This window comes from Pelodiscus sinensis, chromosome 1 (assembly GCF_049634645.1).
Source record: "Pelodiscus sinensis isolate JC-2024 chromosome 1, ASM4963464v1, whole genome shotgun sequence".
Classification (NCBI taxonomy): domain Eukaryota; kingdom Metazoa; phylum Chordata; order Testudines; family Trionychidae; genus Pelodiscus; species Pelodiscus sinensis.
Window position 1 is genome coordinate 106,882,078 of NC_134711.1, and position 18,020 is coordinate 106,900,097.

Below are 18,020 nucleotides of genomic sequence, written 5' to 3' on the forward strand. Positions count from 1 at the left end.
AATTCTGTATTGCCTCAGGAGATTCTGGTTACATAGACTATGGATAGAAGCCCAGAATTGTTTATTTAGTCTCTGTTGAAAAGAACAAGACAGAGACTTTCAAGTCTCTTGAAAGTATTTAATCAATAGGTGACCTAAACATGTTGTTAAAAGAACTTTGTTTCCTTTATGACTTGCAGGTCCCAAGGGAAGAAAGAAGAAGCTGTGTTCTTATTGAGAGATTCCATTAAGTATGGTCCAGAGTTTGCAGACGCTTACTCGAGCCTTGCTTCCCTTTTGGCTGAACAGGTAACCACTAACATTTAGACTTGGATAGCTCATTCCTAGACCCATGCATGGATACAAAATCTGCATCAACCTCAGCATCTGTAGCCACAAAAATGAGCCACAGTTATCCGCACTGACATCTGCTGACGTGGATACCTGTGGATATAAAGCAGATATCCGCAAAGTTTGCAGGGTTCTAGATACAAAATTTGTATCTGCATACATATCCATATCCACAAAAATAAGCAATGGATATCTGCATCCACATCTGCAGATGAGGATAAAAATCAGATAACTGCATATTTGCAGGGTTATACTGATTCTTTCTGTGCATAAAATCTTTCACTCTTTGGTCCCCAGACTAGCTCACAAAAGCCTTTTTAACCCATAATGTAGCTGAAATTGTATATTTGCAATGAAAAATAGTGGAGAATAATACTATTGCAATCTTAGTAATTAAACAAAACAAATGGACTAAGAAATATTTTTTTATTTACCTTGAATGCCAGTGCTTGCACAGGGACAGGTTTAATTAAAGGAGGATGAGGAGGTAGGTTCAGATAATACCTAGCCTGCCATGATCATAGGGGACTAGACTGGATGACCTTTCAAGGTTCCTTCCACTCCTAGGATTCTACTAGCCAATTAGCCCGTCATAAGACTGGATTTTTAGGTCTCTCCTCCACTTTGGTCTTCTCTCCTGAGCCTCTGGTCTCTCGCTCACTCTCTCTCTCTCCTCCTCCTCCTACTGTCTCCCCCCCCCCTCTCTCAGCTCTCCTCCGCCTCCTGTCTCTCTCTCTGTCTCTCTCTTTCTCTTCTCCTCCCCATCCTGCCTCTCACTCAGGGGACTGCAGAGCCCAAATGGCCGTTTGGGCGCCGCACTCCCCGAGCTACATTGGGAAGCACGAAGTCCAAACGGTCGCTTGCGCCACTTGCTCCCACATGGCAGCCTACCTGAGCGGCGCAGAAGTCAGCCGAGCACCACAGCAGGAGGCGAAGGGGGGCGGGGCGGTGACGTTCACAGCCAGGGGGCAGGGCCTGGAGCTTCTGTCACGCCGCACATCACCGCCCCGCCCCCCTTTGCCTCCTGCCGTGGCACTCGGCTGACTTCTGCGCCGCTCTGCCAGGCTGTCGTGGGGGAGTGTCAGGGGGTACGCCCCTGACGGGGGCTGCTGAACCCCTTATACTGACCCGCGTCTCATTCCGGGCCCATACCGCACCCCAAAGTCCCCAAAAGTTCAGGCCCCTCTATCAGGGGATAAACGGCATCAATGTCCCAACACAAAGTCCAGGCCCCTCTATCAGGGGATATACAGTATCACTGTCCCCACACAAAGTCCAGGCCCCTCTGTCAGGGGATATACGGTATTAATGCCCCAACACAAAGTCCAGGCCCCTCTGTCAGGGGATATACGGTATCAAGGCCTAGTCCCTCTGAGGAGCCTCTTCCAGCCCCAGGCCTGGTTATCCAGGGGGGGGCCTGCGTGGTAGGGGGACCCGGGCCCTCCCTCTCCACCGGGTCCCAGCCCAGGGCCCTTTTAGGCAGGGTCTGTGGCTCCTGCCGGCTCGGCGGGGAATCCGGCCGATACACGCCGAGCCAAACTTGGTATCCCCTGCCCTGGGCTGCTTCCTACCACCCCCTGGTTCCCCGGGGGCCCCCTGGACTCCGAGGCAGCACCTGCTGGGGTTGTGGGCAGGTTCCGGTCTCCTGGAGTCGGGGTCTGCTTCTTTGGTGTCTGGGTCCAGCACTGGCAGCGGCTCTAGTCCCGGCGGCTGCCCACACACTGGCCTGGCTTGGTCTCCTCCTTCCCCCAGCTGTCCTCCTGCCTGCTGGGCTCCCTCTGCCTTTATACCTGGCCTCTGCTGGGAGCATGCCCAGCAAGGCCGGAAGGGCGGGGCCCTCTCAGCCAGCTGGGCCTGGGCTACTCCCAGCCCTGCAGTGCGGGGCCTGTTCGCCCCGTCACAGGGAGCAAGCAGCGCAAGCGGCCGTTTGGGCCCCGCATTCTCCATGCAGCACAGGCCCCCCAGAGGGAACAGCCAGCATTTCAGCATTACAGACTCTCAGACACTGGGCTACTATATATATGACTAGCCAATTAGCCCATCATAAGACGGGATTTTTAGGTCTTCTCTTCTGAGCTCTCTCGCTCTCTCTCTTCCTACTGCCTCCCCCCCCCCTCAGTTCTCCTCCGCCTCCTACCTCTCTCTCCGTCTCTTTCTTTCTCTTCTCCCACTCCTGCCTCTCACTCTCCCTTTCTCTTCTTCTCCTCCTCCTGTCTTTCTCTCCCCTTCCCCTTCCCCTTCCTCTTCCCCTTCTCCCCCACCATGGCGCTTGGCTGAATGCTGCCTGTTCAGTCAGGCTGCCGCGAGGGAGAGGGGCGGGGCGGTGATGTACACGGCTGGGGCTGGGCGTGTACATCACCACCCCCCTTCCTGTCCTACCGGGGCCACCTGAGCGGCGCTCAGCTGGGCCCTGGTGCGGAAGCAAAAGGCCTGTGGCTGCACGCCCCCCCCTCGCCAGGTCTGTTTCCCACCCCCCTCCTTCCGTCCAGCCCCACGGCCCCCGATTCCCCTCCAGCTCTGCTTCCCACCCCCTCTTCCTGACGGCCCCCCGGACACCTCCCTGCCAACGCTGCTTCCCTCCCCCCTTCCTCTGGGTCCCCCCATCATCTCCTACAGCCCTCGATATCCCCCCAGCTCTGCTTCCCATCCCCCTTCCGGCCAGCCCCGCCCCCTTCCCCTCCCTGTGTGGTGCCCCACCCCGCCCCCCTTCCTCTTCCTCCCCCTCTGTTGCTCTCAGCTGAGCTGCGCTGCTCTCAGCTGAGCGGTGCTCCCGCCGGGGCCCGGTGGGAACGTCGCTCAGCTGGGGGCGGCGCAGCGCGCCACAGCTCACCACACAGAGAGGAGAAGGGGGTGGGGCGCTGATGTACATGTCCAGAAGGCGTGGCTGTGTACGTCAGCGTTACAGACGCACAGACACTGGGCTACTATATATATGATGACAGCTGGTTTTAATACTAATTAGTTTTCAATAATTAGAAGTACTGGTAATGAGATGTCAGGATAATAAAACAACACAGTGTTGTAAGGCCATATGTCCAAAGGAAATTTCCTTAGCTGTAGTTCCCTTGACTTAGAAATGTTAAGTCCACTAATAATCGATCTACTCTGCACACAGTTTGTCCATCCTCTTATGGTTTGACTAAGTGGAAGGAAAGAAAGATGGCCTATGCAGTTTTCCCAGATGGTAACAACTTCCTTTAGCTTTTTAACACCTCCACATTTCAAACCATACAAGATTAATAGTTGACTCTGCAATCCTTGTACTGCATACCACTTACACAAACAGACCTGTTGACTTCAGTGGGACCACTCATGCAAGTAAGCGCTATTCCACATGATTAAGGGCTACGAAGTCAGCCCCTAAACGTGCAAATCTCCTTGAGGAATACATTACAGGAAATTCTGCCAGCATTGCCCTGATGATGTATGTGCTGGGAAGGAGAAATTAGATCTCATTTTTCAGTTGTAGTCTAATTTCTTCCTTTTAAAGAAATGTATTATTTGTAGTTCTTAAAAGGAATTAAGCTCGTGGCCTTTGTTCTTTCTATTTGGGTCATACGTTTTTGCATTGTTGGTTACTTTTAACACACAATATACAAGACTTACACTGGTAACAATTTAGAAAAACCTGTGTGTAACTCTGGGGGAGGTAGCATTGCAAGAATTTTATCTTATATGTGTTTAAAAAGTGGATTTGAGTTTCTAAAAGTTGCACACTTATGGTGCGTCTACACAGCCCCCTTAGCTTGAAATAAGCTACGCAATTTGCACTACGCAAATTGCTCAGTTTATTTTAATGCTGTTTCGAAATAGCTTATTTTGTAATTTGGCGCTGTCTAAACAGCACTAACTTTCAAAATAACTCACTATTCCGAAATTCCCCTTAACAGGGATGTTGGAATAAGATGCCTGTTATTTCGAAATCTATTTAGAAATAATGGGCTGCTTCAATAGATGTAAAATAGCTATTTTGGGATACTTCATGATAGCTCCCATGAAGTGACCATGCTTATGAAAAACTGCTGTTTCTGAGGCTGTGGGAGACAGCTAAAGAAGGAGAGAGCAGGTGGAAGTGTCTTGATTGCCTTGATGCTCCACAGTATGTTCCCCAATAATTTAAGAGCTATGGATGTGAAATAAGGCTTAAAGTTCCTTTGCTCCAGTAGTTGTAAAAGAGGTTATTAAGAAGAAAGTCTCATGCTCAAGGGAATTAGTACAGGCTCCTGAATTCCATGTCTTCTACGTCCCATACAAGGTGGTTTTCAAACCAGAGCCGACTAAGAGAACACTTATAGAATACACAATTTCACTTAGTCAAAAGCTTCCTATGTTCTAGGCTGCACTTCTCATTGGGAGCCCAACCAACTTTTCCGATTGCTTGATCTCAGTTGCATCTCATTGTTTGTGGCATAATATGTTGCCATGGAAATGGATGTGATATATCTGAGTGAATGCCTCTTGTCCTGATGACTCAAGTCTTCAGGGTCTCCAACTCTCACAGTTTTGTCCTGCAACACGTGATATTTGGTGTTTCTTCTTCAAACTTCATCTGGAGTCAGGCAGTTAAGTGAGAATCTCAGCTTTTATCTTTTTTTTACAAGGACATTTCTAGCCCTTGTGGTTGCAGAAAATAGCCTGCTTGCCCCCCCTTGAAGGCTCAGAAGGCAAATAAAAATCTCCTAGGAATTTTTTGTTTAAATCTCATTTAAAATCTTGATGAATTTATCAATCTCCTGAGCTTTGGGGACATGCCTTGTGCCTTTTGAAGGGGTTGGGGTTCACGATACTGAGCGCAATACGACAATCGGGCTCTTGTGACTGTACTGCGGAACCTTTTTGGAGAAGATAAGGTGGTGTGGAAGTAAGTGCTGTGTAATGCCCTGGGCACATACCCTTCCAGATTCCTGACCGGGACTTTGGAACTGACAAAAAGACCTCGCTAGAGATAGTGCAGTGGACCTAGCAACACTGGGACAAGATTCTGTGAGTTGCCTGTGCTTTATGCCATCAGTATTTGTACAGTGCAGACATAATAGCATCCCATAGTCTATATGACATTGAGTTTGATTTGAGACCCCATTAATCCAGCAGAACGTAACTGTTTCTTGGTTTAAACACAGCTTCTATGTGATTAGTAAACTCAACAAGAAAAAGTTGTCCACTCCCCAAAAAGAAAAAAAAGTTATAGTTGCCTGAGAAAAAAACCAAACATGACATTTTGAAGATGGACCTCTTCAAGTCTCTCTGAGCCCTGGTCTGCACTAAAAATTAGATTGGTTTAATTACCTTGGTCAGAGTTATGAAAAATCCATACCCCCTAGCAGCAGCATTAAGCTGATCTAAATTCCTGTGTAGACATGCTAGGTCAACAGAAGAATTTGCCATTTGCAGGAGAGTGATTTATTTGTGCCACCAGGAGAACCTCTCCCTTTGGAGTAGTGAGTGTCTATATTGAAACATTGTCATAGTGCAGCTGCAGTGCTGTAGCTATGGTGGTACCGCAGTTAAGGGTAGACAAGGGATTTTGGCACAGGGATCTTGTGTGAAAGTTGCCCTTATTTTTAGTTAAGCATTCATGATGCTAACTGTACTCCTTATTTTCCCTGGAAGAATAGAAGATGGTGGTAATTCCATATAGGGAGACTGTCCAAACTTAACATTTTTAAAGAGTGTTATCACCATCCTTCTTTCCCTTCTTTTCCACTGACTGACCTTTATCATGTAAATGTGAAAGCACCTAACCATGACAGTCATTTGCTTTCATCAAGCCATATTTTTCAAATGCCATTAATTTCAATTTCCCATATCTTAAATGAATATGGAGAGAAGAGCTGGTACAGTTTAAAAAAATCAATGGGCCATATTCTCCTCTCAATAGCAGCACTCTAAATCCACAGTAAGTCCAGTGAATGAGTTCTAGGATTCACTGGTATAATGACGGAGCCAAATTTGAACCTGTATTAATAAGCAAAAACATTCTAGTTCACTCCAAGTATTAGGAAATTCTGTAAGAAGATACTACAGCAACATTTTTCAATGCCCAATTTGGCATGCTATGGCAGTCTTATTTTGAAAAGTCCTTGAGCATTCAAAATTTTATAGTGTGTCAAGTGAGGTAGTAGTCACTTTTGAGTATCCTGATTTAAAGATCCTTTTAACAATGCATAATCAGTCATTTGCAAAAAAATAATAATACAAATCATTGGGATTAAAGTGGTGCAGTAGATTAATAACCTTTTGCCATTTTAAGTTTAGATTGAAATCCTGGTTGTGAAAATCCCTCTTGGCTTCTTCTTCCCCATCCCATCTCACAGCTGATCAGCTGATCTCAGTTGGGCATCTCAGGAAGAAGCCATAGTCTGTCATTGCAGGGTTGTTCCAGATCACTGAGGTGTATGCAGGAATGCCAACAAAACTGGGTGGTAGAAATTTGCATGCCATCTGCCTACACTGTGTTTGGCTCTGACCATTAAAATACCTCCCTTTCACAAGCATTAATAATATCACCTACAGCAAATGCATGACCTGAGAGGGGAAAGAAAAAACAGTAATTATTTCACACTCTTTATGAGCAAGCAGGTAGTTTTTTCACATCAGCTGGACTGTGGGAAGTGGGAAACTTTATAATTGCTGTTTGATCAGAATTGAAGACAGCATTCTCATTATGATGTCTGATTGCATACTCATGAAATTCATGTGGGCAATAGAATGCCATATGTATGCAGGGTGTCCCCAAGTACATTACAAAACACGGTGTTACAGCCTGATGCCCCAGAAGTGTTGAGCACCCAACAGATCCCATGGAAATCTATAGGGCGTTGCAAATGCTCCTTCAGGTCATTTGATACTGGAGTCCCAACACTGCTGCCTGCTTTGCAGCTGCCTGTTTAGGTGAGTGAGGGGCTGGAGACAGGCGCAACACTTGGGGTTCCAACAGCAGGGAAGGAGAAGCAGCAGGCTGCAGCTGTAGAGATAAGGGGAAGAATCCTTGGTTGCCAGCTCTCCTGTTGCTTCCTCACCAGTGCACGAACAAATAGAGATGGGGGGTGCCCCTACTATCTCCCTCGCCCTCCCCATGCACACCCCTAACCACTGGAGCTGAGTGAATAATTGATTTTGGCCAAATTTACAGGCAGTTGTTACACCATTACCACAGCTATCTCCTGTTGTGAAAGTCTGAGGAAGTGCAGGCAGACCCTAGTACCCCCATGAGGTAACAATTGGCAAATGATGACTCTGTGGGTGAAACCCTAGCCATGCTGAAGTCAATGGAAAAGCTCCCATGGACTGAGAGGACAAGAGTTGACCCCACGCACACAGCTTCCTGACTATAGAGATGAGATGACCTGGATTAATGAAGTTCTGTGCTACGATAACCAGGCATTTCCATGAAATCTCTGTATGCAGCCAATAGTACCAAAGCTGGTATCACCACTAATCACAAATCTTCCTCTGTTTAAGGAACAATTCAAAGAAGCCCAGGAAGTTTATCAGGCTGGGATAGAGAATTGTCCAGAGAGCTCTGATCTGCATAATAACTATGGTGTTTTCTTAGTTGATACTGGTAAGTGAGATGGTGATAGCAGATTTATTTTCTTGCTTACTGGCTGTGTTGAGAGGGTCTGGATTATTTAGTAGTGTGTTTTCTATAGACTGTCGAGGGTTCCCAGAGCAGAGGATAAGACATGCTTTCATTGTAGTTTGTAAAAGTCCAAATAAAATACATATTCGCTCTGTTCTCTTGAAACTGACCAGAGTGCTTGAGGTTTGAACAGTTTTGGAACAAACACTAACACAGTACAGCAGTGGTTCTCAGTGTGTTTCCTGCCGCATTTGTCTCATCCAGCCAGTGCATCATGCAGTAGCCTGATGTCTTTGTGATAATTTCCCCAGGAACACATGACCACTCAAAGTCACAGATTAACGGGCACACATGTTACTTTTGCAGTGGTTTGTGACTCTGCTCAGTGGCAAAGTTGCTTTGTTGGCTGTGGGAAGCAGAACACCACTGTTGTAAATTAAACAAAGCTTTGAAATTACAAAACAAAAAATATATGACTTGTGGGGAGAATGGATTTCTCAGCGGATTGGTAATGGGATACAGAGCCTTTTACTTCTATGCTGTTGGGTCAAATCCAGCTTCCGTGGCCCCTGGCAGTTCCTGGCATCCACATAATAAAAATCTCCATCCCAACTGGCACCTTTTGCTGACAGTTTGAGGAGGAGGGCCAAGTTTAAACAGCCACAGAAACTAAACTACCCTCTCGCTGCTAGTAATGGTCCCTGCAGAATCAGGCTGAGACACTGATGAAGTGCTGCATACTAAGCTAGCATAGCCCATTCTGTTCTTCGGACTCTACTGTTGTCACATCTCAACATTACAAAGAAGACGACTCAGTTATAATTTGGAAGGAAGTTCTCTGAAAGCCAGGATCTTCCAGGAAGTTTGTTCATGATGCTGTCGGTAGCATTCTTGCCTCTGAGTTAGTACTGATCCCATACTCTTGTATGATGTTACTGGCCGTCCTGCTGCCATCAATATAAAACAAACATGCTGAGTACCCGTGGCCATGAAAGAAACCATGGTGTTAAGTGCAGAGGTGTAGATTTTAATCTTGTGTCTTGGCAAAATTCAAACTTCCCTTCCAGTCCTAAACTATTGTGTGAAGCTGCCAAGAGGTTCTATTCCATCCAAGTCTGAATAAAATCAGACAATAAAGTTATGAATGTTTGAAACATGGCTACTGCACTTAGGCAGTGGAAAATTGCATTAAGGCCCAGGATGTATCTTCACTGAAAGTTAATTTGAGCATTCTACACTCAAGTTGACTCCTCTCCAGTCAACCTGCCTTGAGTAAGAGTGGCCATGCTGCAAATAACACTCCATGCTGCAGAGAGTGATTGGATTAGCAGCTGATGAGATGTGTTAATTTGACCTCAAATCTGTCTGATTCTTGGGCCATCTAATTCAAATTCGAAGCATTTGAATGTGGCTGTCCTTAACCACATGTTGTTTTGGTGTGAATGGGCCTCAAGTTAGGGGCAACATGAGTTAAAACTCTGCAGTGAACACAAACCCTCAGTGGGCACGCTAGTAAGAAGAAGCACTATTCCCACCTGTGTAAGTGTGACCATATTAAGTGAGCACATAATATGCAGGCATCAGTTCACCGTAAAACTTAAGTTTTCTAGTTAGATGTGGCTGAAGTACTTATGCTACTATAAACATTAAAAAACAACAAAGGGTCTGGTAGCACTATATAGACTAACAAAATGTGTAGATGGTATCATGAGCTTTCGTGGGCACAACCCACTTCTTCAGATGTGGCCACGAAAGCTCATGATACCATCTGCATGTTTCGTTAGTCTCTAAAGTGCTACCAGACCATTTGTTGTTTTTTAAGTTTATACTTTACAGACTAACTCGGCTACCCCCTGAAGCTTATAAACATGAAGGCACTTTAAAGATGGGATCTTCTAAAGCATTCATTGTTCTCCTGCTCATCAGTGGGGGTAGAGTTAGGCCATCACTAACTTACTTTTGGAATGCTTCCCTAAAGTGTGATGTTTGCTTCTGGCTTTGAGGCATTTCAAGTGCTTATGAGTCTCACTATGGAATACTCTTGCTTGCCTTTAAAAATTCAAGGAAATAGAACAGAACAAGTGTATAATGGAACTTTAATGTTATACGGATAGGTATTTCCTACCTTTTTGTGACCAAATGTAGGTTCTAGCCCTGTTGCACGTGTACTGTTTTTTATTCCTATTTTTTTTCCTGGCTAAAAATGGGGTTTTGATATATTGCTGTTCATTGTGAAATGGTTTGCCATAAAACACGTGAAGGGACAGACCTTCAACAGCTGCTGTTTTACACCAGCCAAGGAGCTGGCCCAAGATATGCAACATTGATGAGTTCTCTACTGAAGCTTTCATATTTGCGTTGTTGGGTTGCTGATGAGTTCAACTGTACCTGTGCTTATTTTGTACTTACTATGTGTGGGTGCATACAGCATGGCGAGATCCTTCAGCTACATGAAAGGCTATATGCAAAATTATTATAAATATAAATTCCCTCCCCAGAAAGGTCTGCCACCTTTTTCAGCACAAAATGAACTTCAGCGTTTTAAGCACAAAACATAGATGAATGTTGATAGCTTTTCAAGTAACTTGAACAATATTATGCTTTGCATTTGTGTCTGATCTAGTGGATTTCAGAATTACATTTGCTATTTTGTGTATAGATAGGTAAAATGCAGACACACAGTGCCACCTAATGGTTCCTCTGACACATAGAAATCTTGATTATATTCTACAAAACAATTTTCTACCAGTAAATTCTAAACCAGGGAAATAACTACAGCAGGGTGTTGGAAGTGATCTGTTGGAGTTTGCCATAGGTTCCTTTTGAGTCCTGAGTGCAGAGGTTGTGTTGTACCCTCAGTAGCCTACCATGATTGCAAACTGCAGGGTAAGTTATTGGTATCTACCTATGGCTGCTGGATTTGAATCTGGTTTTTTTCCAAATATTAAAAATGCATTTTTGTCCAATGTAGCCTTCACAATAATAATCTGAGTGGGGAAGAAGTGATAACTAATGATAACCTTTCTCTAAGTTTTGACTACAGGCAGTCTCCGGGTTACATGGATCCGACTTACATCGGATCCCTACTTACAAACGGGGTGAGGCAACCCCGCACTAGCTGCTTCCCCCCAGCAGACCAGGGAGACGCAGAGCAGCTTTTCTCAGCAGACACCTCAGCTTGAGAATAAAGGACTGAGGGAAGTGAGGTGTGGGAGAATAAAACTGAGCTCTGGAGAAATGTTTGGCTAGAGTTTCCCCTACAATATGTACCAGTTCCGACTTACATACAAATTCAACTTAAGAACAAACCTACAGTCCCTATCTTGTACGTAACCCGGGGACTGCCTGTATATTTATTGTTAAATTAGTTTTTCAGTTACTATTTTCCTTTTTCCAGATGCCTTGGATTTGAGAGACTTGTTCTCAGTGCCCCATCCTATAAGCGCAACTATACTTTCAGCAGCTGCTGGTAATCCAGTTAGTTGCTTGCTGATTCCACTTTCTATTGGAGAAAAACATGTTTCACTCAGGAGCAAAATTCATTTTAAAACCTGAGCTGTTTGTCCTGTCTACCTTTGTTTGCAGCCTCTGTCCTTTACAGCTGAGTAAATTTGTGCCTAAACCCAGGCTGCTAGATCTCATTTTGCTCTAAATCTTTTATTTGAATGGCAGTTTTCCTTTATGCATAATTTCAAGAAGAGATGAGACAGGATTTCTCTTTCCCACCTTCAAAGTACCCTGAACACAGAGCAAAGGAGTATTTCACACGTGATGATGATTATCCAAAAGAATCAAAGTGTGCTTTAGAGCTGAAACTTTTAAGATTTCCATGAGGCACCAGCCTAACAGCCTTTTGCTTTTGCAGGAGCTCCCGAGAGAGCAGTGTCTCACTACCAGCAGGCCATCTGGCTCAGCCCCAACCACTACGTGGCCATGGTGAACCTAGGCCGTCTCTACCGCTCTCTGGGTGAGAACAAAGAGGCGGAAGCTTGGTACAAACGGTAAGTAACAGAAATGGGATGAAACTTAGTCGTGCAAAGTGTGGTTGTGACCTTAGGGATTAAAAACAAGAATTTTTCTTCTAAGCTGGGGATGTATGAGTTGGAAGGAACAGAGGAGGAGAAAGACCTGGCTGTTCTGCATGATCTCAGGATGACTACAAGCTGCAAATGTGATGCAGCCAGGAAAAAAGGCTAATGCAGTGCTAGGATGCATCAAACAAGGTATTTCCAGTAAAGATAGGAAAGTGTTATTACCATTATACCAGGCACTGATGAGACCTCCTCTGTATCACTGCTCTCTCATGTTTCTCTCTCATTCTGGTCTCATATTTACAAAAGACAACTTCAAATAGGAACGAGCAGAGAAAGGCTACTTGGACAATCCAGGAATGGAAAACCTCCCCTATGAGAGGAGATTTAAGCAACTTGGCTTATTTAGCCTAGCCAAACAAAGGCTAAGGAGAAATATGATTGCTGTCTCTACAGACATCAAAGGAAAAACATCAGGGAGGGAGATAAGTATAAGTACAAATGGATATAAATTGGCCATCCATAAGTTTAGGCTTGAAATTAGATGAAGGATGTTAACCATTGCGGGAGTGAAATTCTAGAGCAACTTTCCAAGGGGAGTAATGGGGGGATACAACGTAACTTCTTTGAAGATGAAGCTTGGTAAGTTCATGGTGGGGATGATATGATGAGGTTGCCTAAAATGGCACATGGCTCATCCATGATTGCTATTAGCACATGTCTCCAGAGTCAAGCGACGGATGCTAGATGGGGAGGGCTCTGAATTACTACAAATAATTCTTTCTCCAGTGTCTAGTGGTGGGTCTCCTTCTATGCCTAGGATCTAACTCATCACCATATTTGGGTCAGGAAGGAATTTTCCCCGGGTCAGTTTGGCAGAGACCATGGGGGTTTCTCCCTATGTCTGTAGCATAGTGCATTGGTCACTTGCGGGTTTGAACCAGAGTAAGTGGTGGATTCTCCATATCTTGAATCTCTAATTCAAGATTTGAGGACTTCAGTAGCTCATCCAAAGGTGAGGGACCTGTAATAGGAGTGGGTGGGCTAGGTTCTATGGCCAGTGATATGCTGGTCAGAATAGTTGGGGGTCAGCAACCTTCTGCACACGACCCATCAGGGTAATTCTCTGTTGGACCACGTGACACTGTGCTGATATTAACCAGCTGCAGGCACAGTCCCCCACAGCTCCCAGTGGCCACAGTTAGCAATTCCCGGCCAATGGGAGCCGTACACAGCAGTGGCTAGCATGTCCCTGTAGTCCACACCTCAGCCTGCAGCTTCCAGTGGCCATGGTTCACTGTTTTAACCTTCTGTGCAATGTCAGGTTTTTTTCACTCCTTCCCTCCGAGTGTCATGTTCACCATGGCTGCTGTGCCTGGCTGGGTTTTGAGAGTACCCAGAGCCCTGTTGTTCAGCTGACGATCAGCAGGCCAGGATTGTTCAGCAAGTGCTGTGCTATGCTCCTCTTGGGCCCCACCCCAGGTCATCCTCTGCTGTTTCCAGCTGCCGGGTGTTGCTGTGTAGGAGATCAGTGGTTTCTGGTTGTTATCAGTAAACTGTTAACACAGTTCACATGACACTGAAAGCATTCCAGAGAGGGAGGGTTGCATGTGAGTACAGAACTGCCATGCAATTTTGAGCCAATTTTCCTTCAGGAATCCAGGCTCTCCTCCGGGAATCACCTGTTCTGCAATATAGCACTGCCTTATGTGTGGAACAAACAGTTTCTTTGTGGTTTGCCTCCCAGTGCATAAGAGAGGATGGACGGTCCTTGAACTCCTTGTTGGAACACCTCCCGGCATTTTTGCTCTCATCCCACAACCACTGGTGCTGGAACTGTCTTTATAGTGGGGGTGCTGAAGGCAGAAACCATCTATTCAGGATGATATCTCTACTTCAAGCCAGGGGCTGTGATGGCATCCCTAGTTCTAGCACTCTATATTCCCTTTGGAGCCAGTCCCCTCTGCTCCTTAGCGGGCCAGTGAGACTTCTGTTGGGACGCTTCCTTCTCCCATCAGGGATTCTGAATGCTGCCTCTACAGCTCTTCCCTTCTAGGCTAGCTTGGAGCAAAAGGTCTGGCTGGACCACGTCTCAGGCTCTGGTCTGGCAATACAGAGCACTAACCTTTCCAAGGCAAATCTCAAAGCAAATCATACTCTTGTCTTACACGATCTTTCATTCTTCCCAACATGTAGAGCGTTGAAAGTATCGCGGAAGGCTGAAATTCTGTCCCCCCTTGGAGCTCTCTACTACAACACGGGGCGATATGAAGAAGCTTTACAGGTTTACAGGGAAGCCGCAGCACTGCAGCCTTCAAACAAAGAGATTCGACTGGCACTGGTGAGTGTCTGACTAGAACATTCGTGATGTTAGTATTTACTAATATTATCCACGGCACTTGGGTTTGAGGGGGTTCTGTCACAGCCTGGTGCTCTTTCCACTTGTCTGATAATTACTGTGAACTTTTCCTAGAGCAAGGAACTGCGAGTCTTGGTTTTAATTTTGTACTGAGGCAGGAAGGGTTTGTCCCCATCTGTCTCAAAGCCCAGAAAATTGCCATTCTGTTCTTTATTCTTGTAACCGCCACTGTTCTCACTGAGGAGAGCCAGGAGCACCAGCCTGGCCTGCTTCTTGTTGATTGGAGGGGACATTATTGAGTGAAGCCCAGTCCTCTTTGTTCTCTCCTCACGGTGCTGCTGAACCACTGCCAGTTAGCACTCTGTCCTCCTGCTGTGCCAGAAAGCAGGATGCCAGGAATAGAAGCTGAATCCCATGGCGTGGCATTGCATGATAGCTAGGACGCTCTACTGACTGATTTTACCAGCTGAGCAGACTCGTTTTCCCAGCTCTTTTGACAAGTGTGTGATCAGAGAGGGTTGTCATAAAAAGGGATGAAAACTCTGTTTACTACTGGTCTCTAGGCCCAGGTTTTAGCAATGATGGGACAAACAAAGGAAGCTGAAAAAATGACTAACCATATTGTGACAGAAGACGCCGAGTGCTTAGAATGCTACCGCCTTTTATCAGCTATCTACAGCAAGCAGGAACATTACAGCAAGGTACAGTGGAATCTGTATGCTGCTGTGTATTTGTGTCTTTCCCTCTCTCACACGCACACACACACTCTCTTTCTCTCTTTCTCTGTCTCAAAAGGTTTGGGATAAATTTTAATCTCCGAACAGCCAAAGGTTAGATCCTGTCCTGATAGATGTGTAGCAAGGGGCACAGAACTACATTAGCATTTGTACATGCACAATAGCTGAATTGCTTTATCTGATGTTTCCATTCATCTAGATTGGTGTTTCTCAACTTTTTTGATAGCAGGGCCTACCTGGCTGCATTCCTGAATTGTGGCTGGAAAATCTCAGGGCCTGGCGCCAACTTATGGACTAGTAGTTGAGAAGCACTGATCTAAGGAATAGGATTGAAGGCTACATTTGATTTTTTTTCAGAGATGTTGAATACTCAGTTCCTACTGACTCTAGTTGAAGGGGATTGGTCAGCATCTTTGAAAATCAGGCTGGGAGGTGCTAGAATTTCAGTTTCTGAATGTGATTTAAGTCCAGGGACAAATAAAAATTGGGGAGTAGGGGTGGTGGTGCTCAGTTGCTCATGTGCTTAAATAACACTGTGATGGCATAGCATAAGAACCTGAACAGGATATAGTGTCCTTTCTCTCTTTTTCTGCAGGCCCTTGAAGCTATAGATAAAGCTTTGCAGCTAAAACCAAAGGATCCAAAAGTCATATCGGAACTCTTTTTTACTAAAGGAAATCAGCTAAGAGAACAAAACCTCCTTGACAAGGCATTTGAGGTATAAGAAGTAACAGCTCTAAAGCACATGGTTATGTTTATATAGTTCAAGAACGGAGCTCACTAGTTGTAATTAGTACTCTGCAGAGAGTAAGCATAGGCCTTTTTCACTTGTATACCTCATCTGGTCACCAAATAGTACATCTGGGGTTATGGAAGAGGTGTGTCTCTCCCATAGTTAAAGTTATAACAGTGTTCTCTCCACCTCCTTTCCTCTGACTATTTATACACACAAAAAATCTCCTTCCAATTTGGTAGGTGAGATGTGTAACTAAGGAGTATCTCTCTACCTCTGTGAAATCAGTTTTAAGTCCTGAATCATGAGGTTTAACACCGGGTCCAAATTTTCTGTTACAATTAATTACAATTCTGAGTATTCTTGTCCATAAATTTCCGGATATGCTTTGAATCCTTTTTGTGTTACAATTTCCCAAAAAAACAGATGTTCGTTAGAGTTCAGACATTTTTAACTTTTCCCCCACATTTGTAGAAACAAAATAAAGGGGGAGGGAAAGCTCCCATAGGTCTTTGTTAAATCTGCATACAGGTGTCCATGCTATAAAGAGAGATTGCAACCATTCAGTGGTTAAAACCTTGCCAATGTTCTCTCCACCTCTACTGCTGGCGGGGAGTCAGGGAGATGTTTTTCTCATCAGAATGTATATTATGTGCAGAAGGTAGCTGTACATTTCAGAACATCCCTGCAGCTCAGGATTAGCAGAAGATAATGCACTGCCCTGGAAATTGCCTTGATTATTCCCTGCAGGACTCTGCAGGCAAAGCAAATTCCCCCTGATAAATCCTTCTGGGAAATGGTCATTTCATTTGTTTCCATTTAAGTCTCTGAAACTCAATGCACAATGTGCATGTAAGAAAAATCAGGAAAGAATTCAGCTGTATTTGAAAGGGTTTGGTTGGGGATGTCATTTTCCCCCTTAATATGGCATTTAGTCAGAAGCACAAGCATCTTATTCTGAAGACATTTCATATTTATTTAGAGCTATAAACTGTCTGTGGAGCTGAACCCAGATCAAGCTCAGGCCTGGATGAACATGGGAGGGATTGAGCATATCAAGGTAGGAAAATCTCATGCTTTTGTGCAGACTGTCAAGAGGACATTTCTGTTCTTTAAAGTACGATGCTGAACTTGCCTTTAGGCACTTAAGTAGTACATGTTCAGTGTGTCGTCTTTTGTCCCCTGTGTCTGATGCACGTCTGTTACAGCCCAAGCTAGAGATCCTGGCTATAACTCACTTGTAAAGCTTTGTGCCTTTAGTTCTGGAAATCCCTAGTTCACCCCCTGGGGTGGTGATCAAAATGAGAGTCAGCACACACATATCCAGCAGATCTAGACACCACCAAGAGGGGAGTGCCTGGACTAAGCAATTAAATCAGAAAAAAAGGGAGCAGGAATATGGAATGCTAAGAGCTGCCTCCCTTCACAGAAAGGTTGATAATTCAAGAAGTGGGCATGAAGATACTGACGGTGGGAACGTTGTGATCATAGTCTCATAGAGAGGGTTGCTCTTGCCCTACCAAAGCTGTGATTAGCTCATAACCTACAATGTATGTTTTTAAACAGTTAGATAAATATTCCCAGTCTCTGCAGTTGGGCATCAGCCCTTTAAATTACTCCCTATCTAATCCACTTGACAATAGTGTCTAATGCATAATACTGACACCAGTTGATGGAAATATGGTGACAAAACCTGTGATTTCATCATTGCATGATTACTGTAGCATAATTATTCTGAATGCCCTAAACATATTAGTTGTACTCATATTATACATCTCTAACTTGGACATTACAGCACTGTTTAAATCTGCTTCTTGCCATGTCCCTGTTGATCTAATTCAGTGTTTCTCAACTGTATTTTATAAAGTACCCCTTTAAAAAAATTATAAGTACCCCCAATACCTACAGTTTTCAGACACACAACAGTTTTTTCTACCATTGCAACACATTCATTTAAACAACTTAATCACAGCCAGGCAGGCGATGAAATTTTTGGGTGTAAAGTACAAAAATAATAAAGCGCTGTAAAAGTTAAAAATTCAGTTTTCTCCAAATTTCAATTGTGTTGGCGTACCCCCCAGACTTCTCTGAAGTACCCCTAAGGGTACTCGTACCACTGGTTGAGAAACACTGATCTAATTTAGGCACAGAGTGAGTTCTTCTCAAATACCAGTTGACCAATTTAATGAGTGGAGTGTTGTTGTTTCAAAACATGTCAAACATGCTTTGTAAATTGCCTTTTCAATCC

The 18,020-nt window shown here is 44.8% G+C and overlaps 1 protein-coding gene across 6 annotated transcripts in view; it reads left to right on the forward strand.

The window, feature by feature from the left end:
- Positions 1–18,020, forward strand: part of TMTC1 (transmembrane O-mannosyltransferase targeting cadherins 1) — a 224,796-nt gene that overhangs the window by 197,744 nt on the left and 9,032 nt on the right. For all 6 annotated transcript variants that reach the window (XM_075940705.1, XM_075940703.1, XM_075940711.1 and 3 more), the window contains 7 exons: positions 180–288; positions 7,792–7,894; positions 11,778–11,913; positions 14,140–14,284; positions 14,866–15,003; positions 15,635–15,757; positions 16,755–16,832. In XM_075940705.1, coding sequence (XP_075796820.1) covers positions 180–288; positions 7,792–7,894; positions 11,778–11,913; positions 14,140–14,284; positions 14,866–15,003; positions 15,635–15,757; positions 16,755–16,832 — 832 coding nt within the window. The remainder of the gene's footprint in view (positions 1–179; positions 289–7,791; positions 7,895–11,777; positions 11,914–14,139; positions 14,285–14,865; positions 15,004–15,634; positions 15,758–16,754; positions 16,833–18,020) is intronic.